Source organism: Ornithorhynchus anatinus, chromosome 9 (assembly GCF_004115215.2).
Source record: "Ornithorhynchus anatinus isolate Pmale09 chromosome 9, mOrnAna1.pri.v4, whole genome shotgun sequence".
NCBI classification, from domain to species: Eukaryota; Metazoa; Chordata; class Mammalia; order Monotremata; family Ornithorhynchidae; genus Ornithorhynchus; species Ornithorhynchus anatinus.
The window spans coordinates 26696182-26717122 of NC_041736.1; the positions used below are offsets into that span (position 1 = coordinate 26696182).

At 45.6% G+C, this 20941-nt stretch overlaps 1 protein-coding gene across 8 annotated transcripts in view; it reads left to right on the plus strand.

The window, feature by feature from the left end:
• Nucleotides 1-315: 315 nt before the first annotated feature.
• Nucleotides 316-20941, plus strand: part of ZSWIM2 (zinc finger SWIM-type containing 2) — a 35397-nt gene continuing 14771 nt past the window's right edge. For 4 of the 8 annotated variants that reach the window (XM_039913082.1, XM_039913088.1, XM_029072300.2 and 1 more), the window contains exons 1-7: nt 316-517; nt 4016-4092; nt 10239-10279; nt 12663-12870; nt 15331-15582; nt 19334-19418; nt 20429-20550. In XM_039913082.1, the coding sequence (XP_039769016.1) occupies nt 332-517; nt 4016-4092; nt 10239-10279; nt 12663-12870; nt 15331-15582; nt 19334-19418; nt 20429-20550 (971 nt within the window). In that variant the 5' untranslated portion in view covers nt 316-331. Of the gene's footprint in view, nt 518-4015; nt 4093-10238; nt 10280-12662; nt 12871-15330; nt 15583-19333; nt 19419-20428; nt 20551-20941 lie in introns of those variants that run through there. The other 4 variants (XM_039913089.1, XM_039913083.1, XM_039913086.1 and 1 more) reach the window with 4 other exon arrangements.

The following is a 20941-nucleotide window of genomic DNA, read 5'->3' on the forward strand; positions in this document are numbered from 1 at the left end:
TTGGGTAACAGAGGTGGGATTCGAACCCAGGTCCTCCACGCTCCCAGGCCTGGGCTCCCTCTTTCTAAAGCCCTCGGGGCCGGGGGCAGGAGCGGGGGATGCGGGCTTCTCCCTCGCCTTGGCCGTCGCCTCCGCTGCTCCTCCCAGGGCAAGCCAGGCCAGAGAAGATGGCGTCGGGCGAGGGCCGGGGCGGGCCGGGGCCTAGTACGCCTGCGCAGAGACCGGCCGGGCCGCCCGGGCCGGCCGGGCCGCGCGGCATTCTGGGAGGCCGCTGCCGTCTCCTTGGAGACCAGAGGCCCGCGGTTGCCATGGAGACCGGTCCCCGGCCGGGATGCCGGGCGGCCGGCGAGGCGGGCGGGAGGAGCGGGAGCGGCGGCGGCGGGGGGCCGGGACCCCCGGCGGGGGCCTCCGCCGGCAGCAGGACCGGGCCCTCGGCGGCGGCATCTACCTGCTGCGGGAGATGGGCCCCGCCGGCTTCTTGCTGAGGGAGGAGCATCCCGACGGCCGCAACTTCCGAGTAACTGCCTTTCCGCCATCAAGCCGCCCGCTTCTTGTCCCAACCCCCGCCCCCTCCCCGGCTCCAGCCCCCACCCAGCTTCAGCACCCCCCCTCCCCCCCCAACCAGGGCTCAGCCCCCGGTTCCGGCTCCCTAACAATAATAATAATAATGTTGGTATTCCCACGTCCTCCCGCTGTCCTGGAATGCCCTCCCTCCTCACCTCCGTCAAACTAACTCTCTTCCCCTCTTCAAAGCCCTACTGAGAGCTCACCTCCTCCAAGAGGACTTCCCAGACTGAGCTTCCCCTTTTCCCTCTGCTCCCTATGCTCCCTCTCTGCCCCCCCTTCACCTCCCCTCAGCTAAGCCCCCTTCCCCCCCCCCCCATTTCCCTCTGCTCCTCCCCCTCTCCCTTCCCCTCCCCTCAGCACTGTACTCGTCCTCTCATTTGTATATATTTTTATAACCCTATTTATTTTGTTAATGAGATGTGCATCCCCTCGCTTCTATTTATTGCTATTGTTTTTGTCTGTCTCTCTCTCCCGATTAGACTGTAAGCCCGTCAGTGGGCAGGGATTGTCTCTATCTGTTGCCGAATTGTATATTCCAAGGGCTTAGTACAGTGCCCTGCACAGAGTAAGCGCTCAATAAATAACTATTGAATGAATGAATTAAGCGCTTACTACGTGCAGAGCACTGTTACAGGGAGATACAGGGTAATCAGCTTGTCCCACGTGAGGCTCACAGTCTTCATCCCCATTTTACAGATGAGGGAACGGAGGGACAGAGAAGTGAAGTGACTTGCCCAAAGTCACACAGCTGCCAAGTGGCAGAGTCGGGATTCGAACCCATGACCTCTGACTCCCAAGCCCGAGCTCTTTCCATTGAGCCACGCTCCATGCCAATCCCCGTCCCCTCCCCGGCTCCAGCCCCGCTCCATCTTCAGCCCGATCCGGGCTCAGCCCCGGCCCCGGCTCCATAATCATAATTATAATGTTGGTATTTGTTACGCGCTTACTATGTACAGAGCACTCTTCTAAGCGCTGGGGGACATACAGAGTAATCAGGTGGTCCCACGTGAGGCTCACAGTCTTTTAATCCCCATTTTACAGATGAGGTAACTGAGGCCCAGAGTCACACAGCTGACAAGTGGCAGAGCCGGGATTCGAACCCATTCGAACCCATAACCTCGGACTCCCAAGCCCCGGCTCTTTCCACTGAGCCACGCTCCATCCCAACTCCCGGCCCCAGCCCAGTCCCAACTCCATTCCAGCTCCAGCCCAGTCCCAGCCTCAGTCATTCATTCATTCAATAGCGAGCGCTTACTGTGTGCAGAGCCCTGTACTAAGCACTTGGAAAGTACAATTCGGCCACAAATAGACAATTCCTGCCCACAATGGGCTCAGAGTCTAGAAGGGGAGAGAGAGACAGCAGATCAAGTGAAAAGGCAGCCCAGGGGGGCGGAAAGCAGCATGGTGTAGTGGGTAGAGCATGGGCTTGGGAGTCAGGTCATGGGTTCTAATCCCGCTTCTACCACTTAACGTTATCATTATTGCTATTATCAATCGTATTTATTGAGCACCCACTTTGTGCAAAGCATACAGCAGCAGAGAAGCAGCGTGGCTCAGTGGAAAGAGCCCGGGCTTGGGAGTCAGAGGTCATGGGTTCAAATCCCGGCTCAGCCACTTGTCAGCTGTGTGACTTCGGGCAAGTCACTTCACTTCTCTGTGCCTCAGTTACCCGATCTGCAAAATGGGGATGAAGACTGTGAGCCCCACGTGGGACAACCTGATCACCTTGTAGCCTCCCCAGTGCTTAGAACAGTGCTTTGCACATAGTAAGTGCTTAACAAATGCCATCATCACTTCACTTCTCTGTGCCTCAGTTCCAGTTCAGCCCAGCTTCAGCTCAGCCCCAGCTTCAGCTCCATCTCAGCCATGACTTGGGCTCAGCCCCCTCTAACCCCCACCACCAACCTCCCTCAGGGCCTGTGGGAGCCGGGCCTGGGCCTGTGAGGTGCCGTGGGCTGACCCTGCCTCTGCTGATTGGGGGTTCACTGCACAAAACAGCTGCTTTTTGGATTTGGCGCTGACTTCGCCTCTCAAAAGTTTCACCGTTTTTATTTGGAGAAATGCAGCCCTGCCTAGAAGCAAGAAACGGGATTAGGGGTCACCCTCTCAACCCGTTGTGCATCCAAACCCATCCCATACTATATCCTGCTGCCCCCTCCTCCTCCTCCTCCTCCAGAGAAGCACTGTATAAGTAGGCTCTAGTGTTGCCGGAAGGCACTGTTCTTTTTAAAGTTAGTTTAGGTGACAAAACTACTTTGGGAACCTACTTCCCACAGCCCTTGTTATCCCAACATAAATATATCTCTTTATTGCCAGAGATAGAAATCGAACGCTAGAAAGCCAAAGTTAATCTTGTAAGTGCTGAATGCAATGCTAACCATCTCTCTTGGGTTTCAGGAAAAGCACTTTCCTTCTTATTTTTGAACTATCTACCATACTTTCAGGTTATTTTCATGGTGTTGCCCTTCCATTTGAAGGATTATAACGGGGAGCCCCACAGGGCACTCTAATAGCTGTCTCTAAAATGCCACTGAAACTGAACATAGAGATTTCAGGATAACCCACAGGATTCTGCATTCAAGTTAGATGGAAGTAAGGTTTGACTGGAAGGGAGGATTGGAGAGTGGTGATATAATAATAAAAATAATAATAATAATGTTGGTATTTGTCAACTGCTTACTATGTGCCAAGCACTGTTCTAAGCAGGGGTAGATACAAGGGAATGAGGTTGTCCCACGTGAGGCTCACAGTCTTCATCCCCATTTTACAGATGAGGGCACTGAGGCCCAGAGAAGTGAAGTGACTTGCCCAAGGTCACACAGCTGCCAAGAGGTGGAGCCGGGATTAGAACCCACAACCTCTGACTCCCAAGCCCGAGCTCTTTCCATTGAGCCACGCTGCTTCTCTACGTAGATCAATCAATCATATTTATTAAGCGCTTACTGTGTGCAGAGCACCACGGTAAGTGCTTGGGAGAGTACAGCACAACAATATCACAGACACATTCCCTGCCCAAATTGAGCTTAGGGTCTAGAGGGGGAGTATCACCCTTCTCCGTAAATTTTTAAATATAGGAGTCATTATGGGGTGGACTAAAGCACAGGCTGTCCAAAAGGAGGAAGATAGAATATGATAACCCCTCGAACGAGCAGGCTTCAAAAGGAATGAGAGGCGAGGAATCAAAAGAGAAAACGGGACTTAGAGACACCGCAAACATTGAAAAAAACCACAGGGGGACAGTCTTTTTATGAGTACAATGTGGTCCTAAATTGGCATTTTCAGCCACAAACACATTCATAGGTGAACTTCACTGTCAGTGGTGTCTATATATATGCAGACCGAACCATATAAACAAATATATAAAGTCCATTTCTAGAATTTTATACCTTAGCCATGGTCAGGTTAGCTCTGTCTATTACTTTTAAAATATGTCATTTTTCTTTGAAAGGTGTATCTTGGAGATCCTCATTCTTGTAATTGTACCAAATTTCTGAAGGAAAACCATCTCTGTAAGCATATCTGTTGGTAAGTGCCAGGAAAAAGGAAGTCCTTAGTAACAGTGCTCCTAATCATTTGTCCAGCTTAAAGCAATTTGTGACTTCATTAATATAAAATATGTCTAAAAATTCAGCAAAATTTTTTTCATTATATATTTCTAAATTATTGCCTGAATGTCAGATTCACCAGAAATTGAGAGGTGCGATGATTTGAGTATATAAGGGAAGATTGAGGTTTATCTGTTTCCCCAAAACCAATTTTCTGACTTTCAGAAAAGGACTGTAGCAAAACCAAAGTGAAAACCAGAAGGGAAAAGTTTCTAGGCCAAACCACTCAGCTAATAATGTGTTTGTTGTTCAGAAGAATAAAAGCAGCGTGACCTAGTGGATAGAGCCTGGGATTCAGTGGCCTGGGGTCAGAAGGACCTGAATTCTAAATTTGTCTCCACCACTTGTCTGCTGCGTGACCTTGGGCAAGTCACTCAACTTCTCTGTGCCTCGGTCACCTCATCTGTAAAGTGGGTATTAAGAATGGGAGCACCCTATGGGATGTGGACTGTGTCTAATCTGATCAATCAATCGATTGAATTTATCGATCACTTATTGTGTGCAGAGCGCTGTGCTAAATGCTTGGGAAAGTACAATATAACAGAGTTCATTCAATCATATTTATTAAGCCCTGTCAGCTGTGTGACTGTGGGCAAGTCACTTAGCTTCTCTGTGCCTCAGTTCCCTCATCTGTAAAATGGGGATTAAGACTATGAGCCTCACGTGGGACAACCTGATTACCCTGTATCTCTCCCAGCGCTTAGAACAGTTCTCTGCACATAGTAAATGCTTAACAAATACCATCATTATTATTAAGCGCTTACTGTGTGCAGAGCACTGTACTAAGCACTTGGGAAAGTACAATACAACAATAAAGTGTGTCATCCCCTGCCCACAACAAGCTCTCAGTCTAGATGGGGGGATGAAAGACATCATTTCAAATAAACAAAATTACAGATATATACATAAGTGCTATGGGGCTGGTGTGTGTCAGGGGTGGGGAGAGAGCAAAGGGAGCAAGTTAAGGTGACGCAGAAGGGAGTGGGAGATGAGGAAAAGTGGGATGTAGTCTGGGAAGGCCTCTTGGAGGAGGTGGGCCTTCGACGAGGCTTTGAAGTCGGGGAGAGTCAGTGTCGGGCGGATTTGAGGAGGGAGGGAGTTCCAGGCCAGAGGCAGGACGTGGGCCAGGGGTCGGCGGCGGGACAGGCGAGAACAGGGTGCAGTCAGAAGGTTAACACTAGAGGAGCAAAGTATGCGGGCTGAGTTGTAGAAGGAGAGAAGCCAGGTGAGGTAGAAGAGGGGAAGGGGAAGGAGTGCTTTAAAGCCAATTGTGAGGAGTTGTTTGATACGGAGGTGGATAAGCAGAGAAGCGGCGTGGCTCAGTGGAAAGAGCACGGGCTTTGGAGTCAGGGCTCATGAGTTCGAATCCCAGCTCTGCCACTTGTCGGTTGTGTGACTGTGGGCAAGTCACTTAACTTCTCTGTGCCTCAGTTCCCTCATCTGTAAAATGGGGATTAAGACTATGAGCCCCACGTGGGACAACCTGATTCCCCTGTGTCTACCCCAGTGCTTAGAACAGTGCTCGGCACATAGTAAGCGCTTAACAAATACCAACATTATTATAAGCAACCCCTGAAGGTAGACATGTTCTCTTCCCACAGTGGGAACCATCTGGAGGAGACAAGCATTAATATAATGTATAATGTTCATTACATATAAATAACATATAATCCAGGGCTTAGCACAGTGCTCAGTACATAGTAAGCACTTAATAAATTCCATCATTATATACGTATATATAAATATCTGAAATATAATTGAAAAGCAGCATTGCCTAGTGGAAAGAGCATGGGGCTGGGAGTCAGAGGGCCTGGGTTCTAATCCTGGCTCTGCCAATTGCTTGCTGGGTGACCTTGGGCAAGTCATTTAACTTGTCGGTTCCTCAGTTCCCTCTACTGTAAAATGGGGATTAAATGCCTCTTCTCCCTCCTACTTGGACGGAGAGCCCCATGGGGGACAGGGACTGTGTCTGACCTAATTAACTAGTTCCTACCCCGGGATTCAGAACAGGGTTTGCCACATAGTAAACACTGAAAAAAAATAAAATAAATAAATTATGGATATGTACCTAAGTGCTGTGGTGCCGAGGAAGGGGTGAATAATAGGTGACACAGAAGGGAGTGGGAGAAGTGGAAATGAGGGCCTAGCTGGGAAAGGCCTATTGGAGGAGAGGTGCCTTCAATAAGGCTTTGAAGGTTGGGGAGAGTGATTGTTTGGTGGATATGAAAGGGGAAGGCTTTGCAGGCCAGAGGCAGGAAGTGGGTGAGAGTTTGGTGGCGAGATAGATGAGATCAAGAGAGAGTGAGTAGATTGACATTGGAGGAGCGAAGTGTGGGAGTAGGGTTGTAGTAGGATATCAGGGAGATAAGGTTGGAAGGGGCAAAGTGGTGGTAAGGAGTTTCTGTTGGATGTAGAGGTGGATGGGCAACCACTGGAAGTGGTTGACACATACATGGGGAAACTTGGACTGAATGTTTTTGTGGAAAATTGATCCGGCAACAGAATGGATGATGGACCGGTTTGGGGAGAGACAGGAGGGGCAGGGAGGTCAGCAAGGAGGCTGATGCAGTAGTCCAGGGGGGATAGGATAAGGTGATATCAGTTTGGTTGGAGTGGAAAGGGTGCATTTTAGCAACGTTGGGAACCAAGAGGAGCGAAAGAGCTCTCCGAGGGAGTTGGTGTAGATGAAAAATAGAAGGGGACCCAGAAGTGAGCCTAGAGGAACTCCCACAGGGGGTTGGGAGGCAAAGAAGGAGCCCTCAAAAGAGATGGAGAATGGGAGGCCACAGAGATGGGAGGAGACCCGGGAGAAGACAGTGTCAATGAACTCAATCATTCATTCAATCGTATTTATTGCAGAGCACTGTACTAAATGCTTGGAAAGTAAAATTTGTCAACAAATAGAGACAATCCCTACCCAACAACGGGCTCACAGTCTAGAAGGGAGGGAACAACCAAGATTGGATAGTGTTTCAGGAGGAGGGGGTGGTCAACAGCGTTGAAGGCAGCTGAGAGGTCGAGGAGGATTAGGATGGAGTAGAGACTGTTGGATTGGGCAAACAGGAGATCATTTGTGGCCTTTGAGAGGGTAGTTTCTATGGAATGAAGGGGGCGGGAGCCAAATTAGAGGGGTCAAGGAGAGCACTGGAGGAGATGAACTGTACACAACAGGTGTAGACAACCCAAGGAATTTGGAGAGGAATGGTAGGAGGGAAATGGGATGATAACTCACTGATAACGTGAGTTTAAGGGAGGGTTTTTTTGGGGATAGGGGAGACATGAGCATGTTTGAAAGTGGGGTAGAAGCCATTGGAAAGCTAACAGCTGAAGATGGCAGTCAGGGAAGAAAGAAGAGAGGGGGCAAGTGGTTTGATAAGGTGCAGTAGAAACAGGTGGAGGGGTTGGATTTTCAGAGAAGACAGGAGATCTGCTATTGAGATACTGCTGAGAGGGATGGCAGAATTGACCAAGGGGCAGAAGGAGGGAGGGACTGGACAGGAGCAGGGGAGATTTTAGGGAAATCCTGCCTGATGGTTTCCATTTTCTTAGTAAAGTACGTCGCCAAGTCGTTAGCGGCAAGAGATGGGGAGATGCGGGGATACGTTTGAGGAGGGAGTTAAACGTCTGGAACAACTGGTGAGGGGAATGGGCATGAGAGTCAAGAAGGATGGAGAAATTATTAGTTTTTATTTACCCCAGTGCTTTGTACAGTCTCTGGCATATAGTAAGCCCTTAAGCACTCAATCCACCTTATCCTCTCCTACCTAACCTCCCTACTCTCCTACTACAACCCATCCTGCACACTTCAATTCTCTAATGCTTACCCTCTCACTGTACCTCGATCTCATCTATCTCACCACCGACCTCTTGCCCACATCCTGCCTCTGGCCTGGATTACCCTTCCTCCTCATAAGCGACGGACAGTTACTCTCCCCATCCCCTCAAAAGCCTTATTCAAGGCACATCTCCACCAAGAGGCCTTCCCTGACTAAGCCCTCCTTTCCTCTTCTCCCACTCCCTTCTGTCTCCCTGATTTGCTCCCTTTATTCATTCATTAAATAGTATTTATTGAGCACTTAGTATGTGCAGAGCACTATACTAAGCACTTGGAATGTACAATTCAGCAAGAGATAGAGACAATCCCTGCCCAGTGACAGGCTCACAGTGTAAACTGGGGAGACAGACAGCAAAGCAAAACAGATCAAAATGAAACAAGACAACATCATCAAGATGAATAGAAGCATGGAGATATACACCTCATTAACAAAATAAATAGGGTAATAAATAATATATACAAATAAGCACAGTGCTGAGGGGAGGGGAAGGGGAAAGAGCAGAGGGTGGGGGGAGGGGAGGAGGAGCAGAGGGAAAGGAGGCTTCAGTCTGGGAAGGCCTCTTGGAGGAGGTGAACTCTCAATAGGGCTTTGAAGAGGGGAAGAGGGTTAGTTTGGTGGATGTGAGGAGGGAGGGCATTCTAGGACAGTGGTAGGACATGGGCCGGGGGCGACGGTGGGACAGACCCGAACAGGGGACTGTGAGGAGGTGAGCGGCAGAGGAGCGGAGTGTGTGGGCTGGGATGGAGAAGGAGAGAAGGGAGGTGAGGTAGGTAGGAGGGGGCAAGGTGATGGAGAGCTTTGAAGCCATGAGTGAAGAGTTTTTGTTTCATGCCAAAGTTGATAGGCAACCACCGGAGGTATTTGAGGAGGGAAGTGACATGACCAGACTGTTTCTGTAGGAAGATAACCCGGGCAGCGGAATGAAGAATAGACTGGAGTGGGGAAAGACAGGTGGAAGGGAGATCCTAGAGGAGGCTAACACAATAATCCAGTCAGGATATTATGAAAGATTGTACCAGCATCATAGCCATTTGGACGGAGAGGATAAGGCGGATCTTGGCGATATTGTGAAGGTGAGACCGGCAGGTGTTGGTGACAGATTGTATGTGTGGGGTGAATGAGAGAGCAGATTCAAGGATGACACCAAGGTCGTGGGCCTGAGAGACGGGAAGGTTGGTAGTGCCATCCACAGTGATGGGGAAGTCAGGGAGAGGACAGGGTTTGGGAGGGAAGATAAGGAGCTCAGTCTTGGACATGTTGAGTTTTAGGTGGCAGGCAGACATCCAAATGGAGGTTTCCTGGAGGCAGAAGGAGAGAACAGGGGAGGAGATGTAGATTTGGTGTCATCTGCGTAGAGTTGATAGTTGAAGCCATGGGAGCGAATGAGTTCACCAAGGGAGTGAGTGTAAATGGAGAACAGAAGAGGGCCAAGAACTGATCTTTAAGGAACCCCTATAGTTAGCGGATGGGAGGGGGAGGAGGAGCCCGCCAAGGAGACCGAGAATGAATGGCAGAAAGATAAGAGGAGAACCAGGAGAGGACAGAGTCCGTGAAGCCATTGTGAGATAAAGTGTGGAGGAGAAGGGGACCCTTCCAGCCCCTCAACACTTACGTACATATCTGTAATGTACTTATATTAATGTCTGTCTCCCCCTCTATACTGTAATCATTGTGGGCAGGGAATGTGTATATTTATTGTTGTATTGTACTCTCCCAAGTGCTTAGAACAGTGCTCTGCACACAGTAAGAGCTCAATAAATACAATCGACTGACTGATTGGTTAAAAATGCCATAAGATAAAAAAGATTAGATTTTATAGTTTATCTTTTGCTGAACTATATTTAAAGATATGTTGTAGAAGACTGCAATAACTTCCATGATCAAAGCTCATTTTGTAGCCCCTTTTTTAAATTCATTCAATGGTATCTATTGAGCACTTACTGTGTGCAGAGCACTGTACTAAGCGCTTGAGAGAGTACAACTTAACAATAAATAGGCACATTTCCGGCCTACCGCGAGCTTATTATCTCAAGACCAAACAAGTCTTTCTGCTGCCCTGGAGCATTAATGGCTCCCACTAATTAATAGCACCATTAATGTCACTGTCCTTCAAGTTTAGTGATAAAATTGTGTAAGCAATAGTCTTTGGGCTTGCTTTTTATATATTAAAGTATTTCAACATAAATCATATAACATTTCTGCTTTTTGGCTTTTTACCTGTGGGTGTTAGGGTTTTGCTGAAAAAATTCAAGCTTCCGAGAAATCATGAATGTAAGTATCTTTACCTAATTTTCCAGATTCAAAACTCTGTAATACATTAGGGGTTTAGGCCTATTTTTCTTTGTGAAGAATTCAGAATTCTAGCTTTAGCCAAATGCTTGTGCTCTAAACAGGATCTAGAACAGCAGCAAATCTCCACGTTTAGTATGGAGAGCATTGAAACGATTTATCTGCTGATACACAGAACACACTGTAGTGTTCACCATTTCTTTGTTCACCGTTTTAGTAGTTAGGACACTAAACATTCCTGGAATATTACTTTCATTCTCATACACCCTTTATTTAAGAAGAAGGAAAATATTGATACAGAGTCTGAGTTCAGAAAACATATGACCAATACATACTAAGCAATGGATCACCGCGTTTGAATATTAAAACATTTCCAGTGCAAGGGGAACTTTGATTTCCATCTGGATAGTTGCTGAGCAAAGAAAATGGTCAATGATTCAGACACTTCCTTACCCAAAGTGCCTCAACTGATGACAGACAGTGTAGAGTTCATATGACTTGTAAAAATATCAGATTTTAGTCACAGTTCAATCTCATTGTGTCACTCCAAAACCACATTGCAGTTTTCCATTAGTATTCTTTCTTTCAATGGTAGCCTGATTGTCAAGGAATTGTCTGGAGAATCTACTTTAGCCTACACGTGATTTTTTAAATGTTATTTCAAATGACTCAGTTTCCTTAATGAATTAGTGGAGTACTAAAAATTTTCCCCTGTCTCATAGATGATTGAAAGTGTCTCTCTAGGAAAATAAGTAGGATTATTTATTAATTTGGTAAATGCTATCTCATCCAAAGTCTCTCCCTTTTTGTAATAAATTGCATTATTACGTAGAATCATGTTCTGCCCGAGACCTTTAGAGGTTATCATCTGCTTGCAGGACCATATCCAAACCATCTATGATCCCTGAGATTCCATCCTACTCTGAAAAACCGTCAGGCAACCAAGTTTCCAAATCTTCTCCCAAAACTCATCCCACTGTCTAACAATTAACCTACTGGAAAACTTTTCCTTATATCCTAAAGCCTTTCTTCATCTTAAGTCTATTTCTTCCTCCGATTTAAAGGTGGAGAACTTTCACCTTTCCTGAATGGTAATCCTTCATATGTGTGAAGACTATTATTTTCTCTTAGATCTTGCTATTTTGACATCAAACTTGTAATCACTTCCATATTAAAACCCTGAAGTAGACTTGATGGGAAAAATTACAAAATTAACATACTTGTTTCTCTAACAAATTGCTGGCATTTGTGAATATTAATGAAATATTTCATCCCTTCAGAGATGGCCCAAGAGCCACAGATCAAAAACATGATATGCTTAGCGTTACGGATTCAGAAAAAAAATCCACAGGTTGGTGAGCAGGCTTTCCAGGTTGGGGAGGGGAGGGAGAGGAAGAGTTAGCAGCAAGAAGCAGAAAGCAAGTTTGGAAAGCAGCAAGGCCTAGGGGAATGAGGTTGGTCCAGGAAAGAAGACAACTTGGGAGTCAAAGGACCTAGATTTTGATTCCACCTCCACCGCTTGCCTGGTGTGTGACCTTGGGCAAGTCACTTAACATCTCTGTGCCTCAGTACCTCCCATGTAGCCCATGAGTCCCATAAGGGACAAGGACTATATCTGATTGTACTGTATATACCATGGTATTTGGGACATAATAAGTGCTAAACAAAAGCCACATTTATAGTTATTATAAGGCGGAGGAGGACAGCGTGGAGGTGAGAGCTGGTGGTGAGCAAGCAATGTCCAGGGCAGTGACCAGTGCCTGGGTTTGGGGCTGGGCATCGTTCCAGTTCCCCACGCCCACAGTGAGAGAGACATGACCACTGGCCCCAGGCAAAGGGCCTGGAACCTGGGCACCCTGAAGTCTATCACCACAGCCAAATAATAATCGTGGTATTTGTTAAGCTCTTATTATGTACCAGCCACTGTACTAATCAATCAATTATAGTTAGTGAGCACTTACTGTGTGCAGAGCACTGTACTGAACACTTGGGAGAATACAATATAATAGAGTTGGTAGACATGGTCCCTGCCTGCAGATGATCAGGTCCCACTTTGGACTCACAGCCAAGAAGGAGGGAGAACAGGTATTGATTCTCCATTTAGTTGCCCAAAGTCACCTAGTAGGTATGTGGCGGAGCTGGGATTAGAACGTGGGCCCTCTGACTCTCAGGGCTGTGCTCTTTCCACTAGGCCACAAGCTCCTCAGCAGGTGGAGAAGTGCCTATGGGGCTTGTACACTGCAGTTTGGCCACCCAGGTTTCCTGTTGCTTCAAGAAAGCATTTACCCCCTAGGGGGTATATTATACCATTTCGGTGTGTTTAAGGTATTGCTGGTTTTGAGGTTTCCATTTTCTTTTGTCTAAGATGCTTCTCGGTCAGGTCTTGGGGAACGAGAGATCAGTGAACTACTGAATGGATTACATCAAGGTCAGAGAACTCAACTCGGTCAATCTGCTAAACTACCACAAAAAGAAGATGGACAGATTAAACAGAAAACAATCGATGCACAGGATGTCTGCCCTATCTGTCAAGAAGTATTATTGGAAAAAAAGCTTCCAGTCACTTACTGCAGGTTTTTCCTTTTATGTTAGAAATTTAGGGGAGAGTATATTCTAAAATGACTTACCTTAAGCCGTTGAAATACTATGATTCGTTATACAAGCATGGTAGAAAACTTCCAATACTGGGCTTGACATAGGCTCAATTGGAGTGTAATCATTCAATCAATAGTATTTTTATTATTTGGCAGGCTCCTCCTCTGCCTCCCGTCCTCTAACGGAGGGAGTCCCTCAAGGCTTAATTCTGGATCCCCCTTCTATTCTCCATCTACACTCAACTCCCTTGGAAAACTCATTTGCTTCCATGGCTTCACCTACCATCTCTAGGCAGGTGATTTCCAAATCTACCTCTCCAACCCTGATCTCTCTGCCTTCAGTCTTATATTTCCTCCTGCCTTCAGGAATCTCTACTTGGATGCCCACCAGCATCTCAAACTAGACTTGTCCAAAACTGAACTCCTCCTCCTCCCACCCACACTCTGTCCTCCCTCTGACTTTCCCATCATCGTGGACAGTACCACCACCCTCCCTTTCTCACAAGTCTGTCGTTACCTTGCTATTATCCTGGACTCATCACACTCATTCAACCATGCATTCATTCTGTCACCAAATCCTGTTGGTTGAACCTTCACCACGTTGCTAAAACCCTTTTCTATGGTAATTGTTAAGTGCTCACTATGTTCCAAGCACCATTCTAAGTGCTGAGGTAATCAGATTGGACACAGTCCATGTCCCACATGGGGTTCACAATCCTAATTCCCATTTTACAGATGAGGTAACTGAAGCATAGAGACGGTAAGTGACTTAACCAAGATCAAGATCATACAGCAGACAAATGGCAGAGCTGGGACTAGAACTCAGATCCTTCTGACTCCCAGCCATGTGCTCTATTCACTAGACTGTACTGCTTTTCAATCCATTCTTTCCTCTCCATCTAAACTGCTAGCATGTTAATCCAAACTTTTAGCCTATCCCGCCTTGACTACTGCTTTGGCCTCTTTGCTGACCTCCTTTCTCCTCTCTCTCCCCACTCTAATCCATACTTCACTCTGCTGCCCACATCATTTTTGTAAAAAAAAAAAATTGTTCAGCTCATTGTTTCCCCTCTCCTTAAGAACCTCCAGTGGATGCCCATCCACCTTCTCATCAGACAGAAACTCCTCAACATAGGTTTTAGACCACTGAGTCACCTTGCCCCCTCTCATCTTACCTCACAGATTTCCTACTATCCCATTCTCTCTAACAACCACTTCAAGGTACCTTGATCTCATCTGTCTTGCTGCCAATCCCTTGCCTGGGTCCTGTCTCTGGCCTGGAATTCCCTCCCCCTTCATATCCAACAGATGCTCACTCTCCCCTCCTTCAAAGTTCTATTAGACCTACCTCTCCCCGTAGACCTTGTCTGACTAAATCCCTTTGCCCTACTCCCCCCTTCTGTATTGCCCTTGCATTTAGATTTGTATCCTGTATTCACCCCACTCTCAGCCCCACAGTCCTTATGTACATATCCGTAATCTATTTTCATGTCTGTCTCCCCCTCTAGACTGCAAGTTCACTGTGGGCAGGGAATGTGTCTACCGACCCTACTATACTGTTATATTGTACTCTCTCAAGTGCTTAGTACAGTGCTTTGCAATATGATTGACTGGTCACAAGGACTTTACAATCTGACACAGAGAAAAACACAAAACTATTTTCAGTTAGAAGGAAAAAGGGAACCGAAAGAGTTGGATGGATGCTTAAATAGGAGAGAGTGTAAACTAATGCAGTGTTTTAGGTGGTTGTGAGTAAATGAGCCCTGTGGTGGTTGTTGAGAGGCTATAGCTGAGGAGAAGAAAATTGATAAGATATTTTTATTGATAAATTTTGCCTCCTAAAATTTAAAGAGAGCTTTGAAGTTAGTCCAGGCCTGTGGTCTGGTAGATTTGAAGGGGGAGGAAGTGCAGGGTGTTATTGTGTCAGTGGGGAGGGCCTAGGGGTTCTCTAGTTTCTGAAATATTCATTGAGCAGGTCTGAGTGTTTTAATATATCCATTTTAGATGCTGAACTGCTTGAGGATAGAACCTCTGCCTTCCTATAACCTGATTATCTACCGCAGCGCTTAGAACAAAGGTGCTCGGTAAATGTTATTGATGAAACTAATGATGATACTAGCCCTCTCAATATTCCTTTGAGCTAAAAGAGTATTTCTTTTTCATTTTACATATGAAGAAAGACTAATTTGATCAAAGCTTTGGTGTGCCCTGACACTAGAAACGAAATCACAGTCTTTAAGCAACAGATCTTGCACTCGGTAACTGTAGAAACGTTGGCAATGTCATCGGTCTGTAAAAAAAGCATAAATTCAAAAACATTCTGCAGGTCTGTAGCTGATGATGCAGTGACTGGAGAAATCCGGGTAAGCTGTTTGGTATTTGCTGATGTTATTAGTGGGAAGCCTGCAACTCCTAATCTCTTTTGCTCATTTCTCGTAGGGATGGTTGTGGTAACAGTATTCATATCAAATGTATGAAGATCTGGGCTGACCACCAGGGCGATTTAAAGGCCGACTCTCCAGTGAAGTGCCCTCTTTGCAGGGCAGAGTTCGCACCGTTAAAACACATTTTAGAGGAATTTAGAAACTCCAGCAAACTTGAGACGGCAGCGGAGATAGAACCCCTGGACAAACACCTAGGAATTCCCTGTAATCACTGCAAAAGATTTCCAATTGAAGGAAAATGCTACAGGTAGGTAGGCCCCCAGCTGGAAGATTGGCCCTGTTTTCTTTATTTTTCGTTCTACAATCGTCTATTTCCCCTATTTTCTATTCCAAGTTCAAGACACTCTGTGCTTCAGCATATGGAAATATTGCTCCTCCCCACAAAATTGATCATACAGTTATTTTTTCTAGGTTTCCTCTCAACTGCCTTATAAATGCCAGTGGGAAAAAACAGTGGGAAAGAAAGCTCAAATTTCTTGATTAATCTTGGAATCTGATTTTGATTTTGTTGAGCCTTTATTCTTTTGAATCAGCTAAAAAGAGGAGCAGAATGAAAATGTTCTACAGGAGGAGGAATATTTCTACATTATTACCTCCCTCACACATAGTCCGTAAGCATATGGGAGGGGAAGGTGTCTACTAATGCTGTTATATTGGACTCTCCCAAACCCTTAGTGCAATGCTCCGCACCCAGAAAGCACTCAATAATCTTGAACCATTGATTGATACTAAGAGACAAGATAATCAAGGTGGACACAGTCCCTGTCCCACATAGGGCTCACAGTGAATTCCCATTTTATAAATGAGGTAACTGAGGCATGGAGAAGTTGAGTGACTTGCCCAAGGTCACATAGCAGACAAGTAGTGGAGCTGGGATTAGCGCTTCCTGGGAAAGGCAGGCAGACAGGCCTTGGGAAGCAATGTGGCCCAGTGGAAAAAGCACTGGCCAAGGAATCAGAGGACCTGAGTTTTAGTTCTGGTTCTACCACTTGCTTGCTTATGAGGGAAGCAGAGTGGCTTAGTGGAAAGAGCCCAGGCTTGGGAGTCAGAGGTCATGGGTTTGAATCCCGACTCTGCCATTTGGCAGCTGTATGACTGTGGGCAAGTCACTTAACTTCTCTGGGCCTCAGTTCCCTCATCTGTAAAATAGGGATTAAGACTGTGAGCCCCACGTGGGACAACCTGATTACCCTGTGTCTACCCCAGCACTTAGAACAGTGCTCTGCACATAGTAAGCGCTTAACAAATACCAACATTATTATTATTATTATGACCTCGGGCAAGACACTTAACTGCTCCATGCCTCAGTTTCCTCAACTGTGAAAACGGGGATTCAATACCTGTTCGCCTTTCTACTTAGACTGTGAGCCCCAGGTGGGACAGGGACTGTGTCCAACCTGATTAATTTGTATCTACCCCAGAGCATAGAACAGTGCTTGGCCCATGGTAAATACTTACCAAACACCATGAGTAACAAATACTAAGATTACTACTTAATACTATTTCTCTGATTATATTACTTCTGCTCTGTTGCTGAGCTGTGAGTCAGCTTTTCTGAGCCAGTAAAGAACCCGGGAGGCAGCATTTGTGATTGTTGACAGAATTTCCAGAAGATCCTGGTCTTCTTCCAGGCTACCCTGGAAGCTGCTCCTGTTCCCAAAGAATTGGCACCACAGTTGTTTATCTGACATCCCACAGTTGTTCATGTGACATCTTAACACTGCTGAAGCAGCATGGCCTAGTGGATGGAGCACCGACCTAGGAGTCAGAAGGACCTGGATTCTAATCCCGGCTCCACTTCTTATCTGCTGTGTGACCTTGGGCAAATCACTTAGCTTCTCTGGACCTCAGTTCCCTCACCTGTAAAATGGGGATTAAGACTTTGAGCCCCATGTGGGACAAACTTGTATCTACCCCCGTGCTTAGTGCAGTGTCTAGCACATAGTAAGCACTTAGCAATTGCCATAAAAAAATACTGCATAACCGTATGCAGCATCACGTAGTGGAAAGAGCACAGGCCTGGGAGTCAGGAAACCTGGTTTCTAATCCCAACTCTGTCACCACTTTTTTTTGAAGGTACTTAAGTGTTTACTGCGTGCCAGACATTGTACTAAGCCCTGAGGTAGATAAAAGGTAATCAGGTTGGACACGACCCACGTCATGGACCTCACAGTCTTAATCCCCATTTTCAAGATGAGGTAACTAAGGCCCAATGAAGATAAATGACTTCCCCAAGGTCACACAGCGGAGCTGGGATTGGAACCCAGGTCCTCTGATTTCCAGGCCCTTGCTCTTTCCACTAGGGAACACTGCTTCTCACTTGCCTGCTGTATGACTTGGGGCACGTCGCTTAACTGCTGTGTCTCAGTTTCCTCAACTGTAATAACTGGGGATAAAATACCAACTTTCCTTCCTGCTTGTGTATATGTTGTGTATGTAATTATGTATTATGTATATATATTGTATAGATTGTGTATATAAGGGTATTTGTTAAGCACTTACTAAGCATTGGGGTAGATACAAGCTAATCAAGTTGGACAAATGCCCTGCCCCGCATGGGGCTGATGGTCTTAATCCCCATTTTTCAGATGAGGTCATCGAGGCACAGTGAAGTGAAGTGACTTGCCCAGTGTTACACAGCAGACAAATGGCAGAGTTGGGATTAAAACCCAGCTCCTGATTCACTAGGACCAGACTCCATCCACTAGGCTACGCTGCTTTTCTATATTGTATCTACCCCAGTTCTCAGTATACTTTTTGATAAGCTCTTACCAAATATCAAAATTATCATTATTAACGTCACTCTTCCCCTAGCAATATGGGGAACATATTCTTCCCCCAATATATACATGTTTGAAGGGACATCATGTTACTCAGTAGTTGGATGACAAACTGATTCCCTTATCGGGAGGGAGCATCTATCTCCCTTAATTTTTCAGTTCAACTCTTGCCAAATCAAGATATATTTCAACAGGATACACTGTTGTATCTTGTTGAAATATATCTTGGAGAAGCAGAGCATGGCATAGTGAATAGAGTTCGGGCCTAGGAGTCAGAAGGTCAGGGGTTCTATTCCCAGCTTTGCCGCTTATCTGCTGGGTGACCTCGAGCGAGTTCTGAAGTCAGGAGAAATCCCAGAGGGTCACCACACTGTCCAACCCTCTGCCCAACCAGCAGCTCAGATTTCTTAGGGCTGTCCCAATCCCAACTCTGGGATATCTCATCAGACCCCCAGAAATTCTTCAGAGTCAGGGGATTTAGGCCCAATTGCTCTTTGTTATCCAGAGAGAAGTTTTCATGCATGTAGCTGGAGGATTTTGCCTACTCCTGGGAAACGGGAAGTGAAAGGATTATACTTGAAGGGTATCATATTTTTGAGCACCTCCTTTGGGCAGCACATCGTCTATACACTGAAGAGTCCCAGTTGTTCCCTAAAACAAATTTCAGATGACAGAAAATACTCCTGTATTCATCTTCGTTATCACCACCACCACTCTTATCATCATTTATCAGTCCCTTTCTGCATACAGAGAGCTCTGGATACTTGGAAGCATAAAACTAAAGTAGAAGGTAGACTACCCTCCCCTTGAGGATTTTCAGGATAGACATTTGGTATATCTGAAAAATTCTATTAAACAGACTTTCTGAGCCTTGATATGCTAGGTATATGGACACTGAACCCACTTCTCAAGAGATCACCACGGCAGGCTTCTCAGAATCACTGGAAACCAGGGTCCCCTGTGATCCTGTCATAGTTCTATGGACTCATCCAATCACTAGTCAGGTATCTGTTGCTTTTTCCCCCAGAAAGACTCAATTAGAGAATTCCCTCATGCTTTCTGTAAAACTTCTAATGTTTCAGAAATCAATGATAACAATATTAAGCAAATATGAGAGGCATGCATGCAAATTACAAAAGGAATAATATTATTCTTAAGAATGACATTTCATAAATGCCGTAAATGTCCTCCTAACTCTTTTTCTATTGATATTTTTAGGTGCACTGAGTGTGCTGACTATCATTTGTGCCATGAATGTTTCAGTGGTTGTTGCCATCCCTTGCATCTTTTTGTCTTTCGAAAGGTACTGTAATAAGCCATGAGTAGGTGACAACAGGAGGGCGGGAACAGGCCCCGTATGCTGGAAAAATACCAAATGCCTTCTATCTGTCTCTCTGTCAGCCAGGCAGGCAGGTTTGCTGAAATATGGGCTCTGGGGTGGAATTACTGGGCCTTGGCTTCAATCCAGTTTGGTGCTTGCCATAACGCTGAGTCCATTTGAGCAAATGAAGAAATTTTCCTTTATTCAATTCCCTTCAGAAATGGGTCTGAATGACCAGTCAATGTTCAAAATTTTTCAACATGAATAAAAACATCAAAAAGCAACTAGTGACTCGGCCTGCTCCTAAAGCAGCCCCATGGTGCCTCAGTATGGCTGGTGTGGTAATAAAGCGAACTTGCTGTTTAATAAGCCGATTGTACAGACTTCAGAATGTGAGGGCAGTGGTTGGATCCTCATGGAAGTGAATTTCAATAGAATAATAAAATGTCACATTCGATACTCTAGACTGTAAACTCATCTCTAGATTGTAAACTCCTTGTGGGTAGAGGACACGTCTCTCTTACACTGTTCTCTCCCAAGTGCAATGAATTGCACACAGTAGGTCCTTAATAAATGTCATCAGTTGATTGAAAATGTAAGAACAGAGAGTGATCCGAAGAGTCAACCCAATTCTTCAGTTGCCTAAGTTTGCTTCCTGGTAATAATTTTGGGAATTTTGGAAGGAGCATTTCCTCTCTGAGACGACAAGCCAATTGCTTGAGGTTTTGAAGCAATGTACTCTTGTGTAATGATTCTCTCAGAGTACCCAATTGACTACCAAAGTCAGGCATTTGGAAAACTGGGCTCTGAGACTCCCACTTATGGTGAGTTCCGGAGCGATGGACCAATCATATTAGAAAGATCGACTAGAGAAAACAGTCATCTCTTTAGTTTATTCAGTATCTACGGGTACTATATCCAGAATTTTTACCCCGAAATCGAGTGTGTGTGGAAAAGAAAAATTGATTATAAACTGTTCTTATCCACCCCAGAAAAGAAATCAGAAGTGGAGATCACTTGAGGGAAATTTGCAATTGCCTCCTCCAGATGGAAATGTTAGAAGCACAGATCCTGAAAAATACAATGAAGAAGATATGTTGCCCCTTCAAGAAAGGCAAGAGTTTTCTAAATAGAATTCAGAATGCTCCATTTAGTTCAGGAACACCCTCATTTAGACCCTTCGAATTAATCTCTTCACTTGTGGATTCAGAATTCACCTCGAATCACCCAGCCTTATTTCAGTTAGTGATTCTCATACTTGCCATTCAGGATAGTTCCAGCAGTTAGTTTTCACTGAAGGAAGTCCCCTCCAAATTTTAAATGTGGCTAAGGCCAAATTAAATGGACTCCTGGAAACACTGAAAGCCCCACCATTTGATAACCCTATTCATTCATTCATTCATTCATTCATTCATTCATTCATTCATTCAATCATATTTATTGAGCGTTTACCTTGTGCCGAGCCCTGTACTAAGCGCTTGGAAACTATGATTGGGCAACAAATA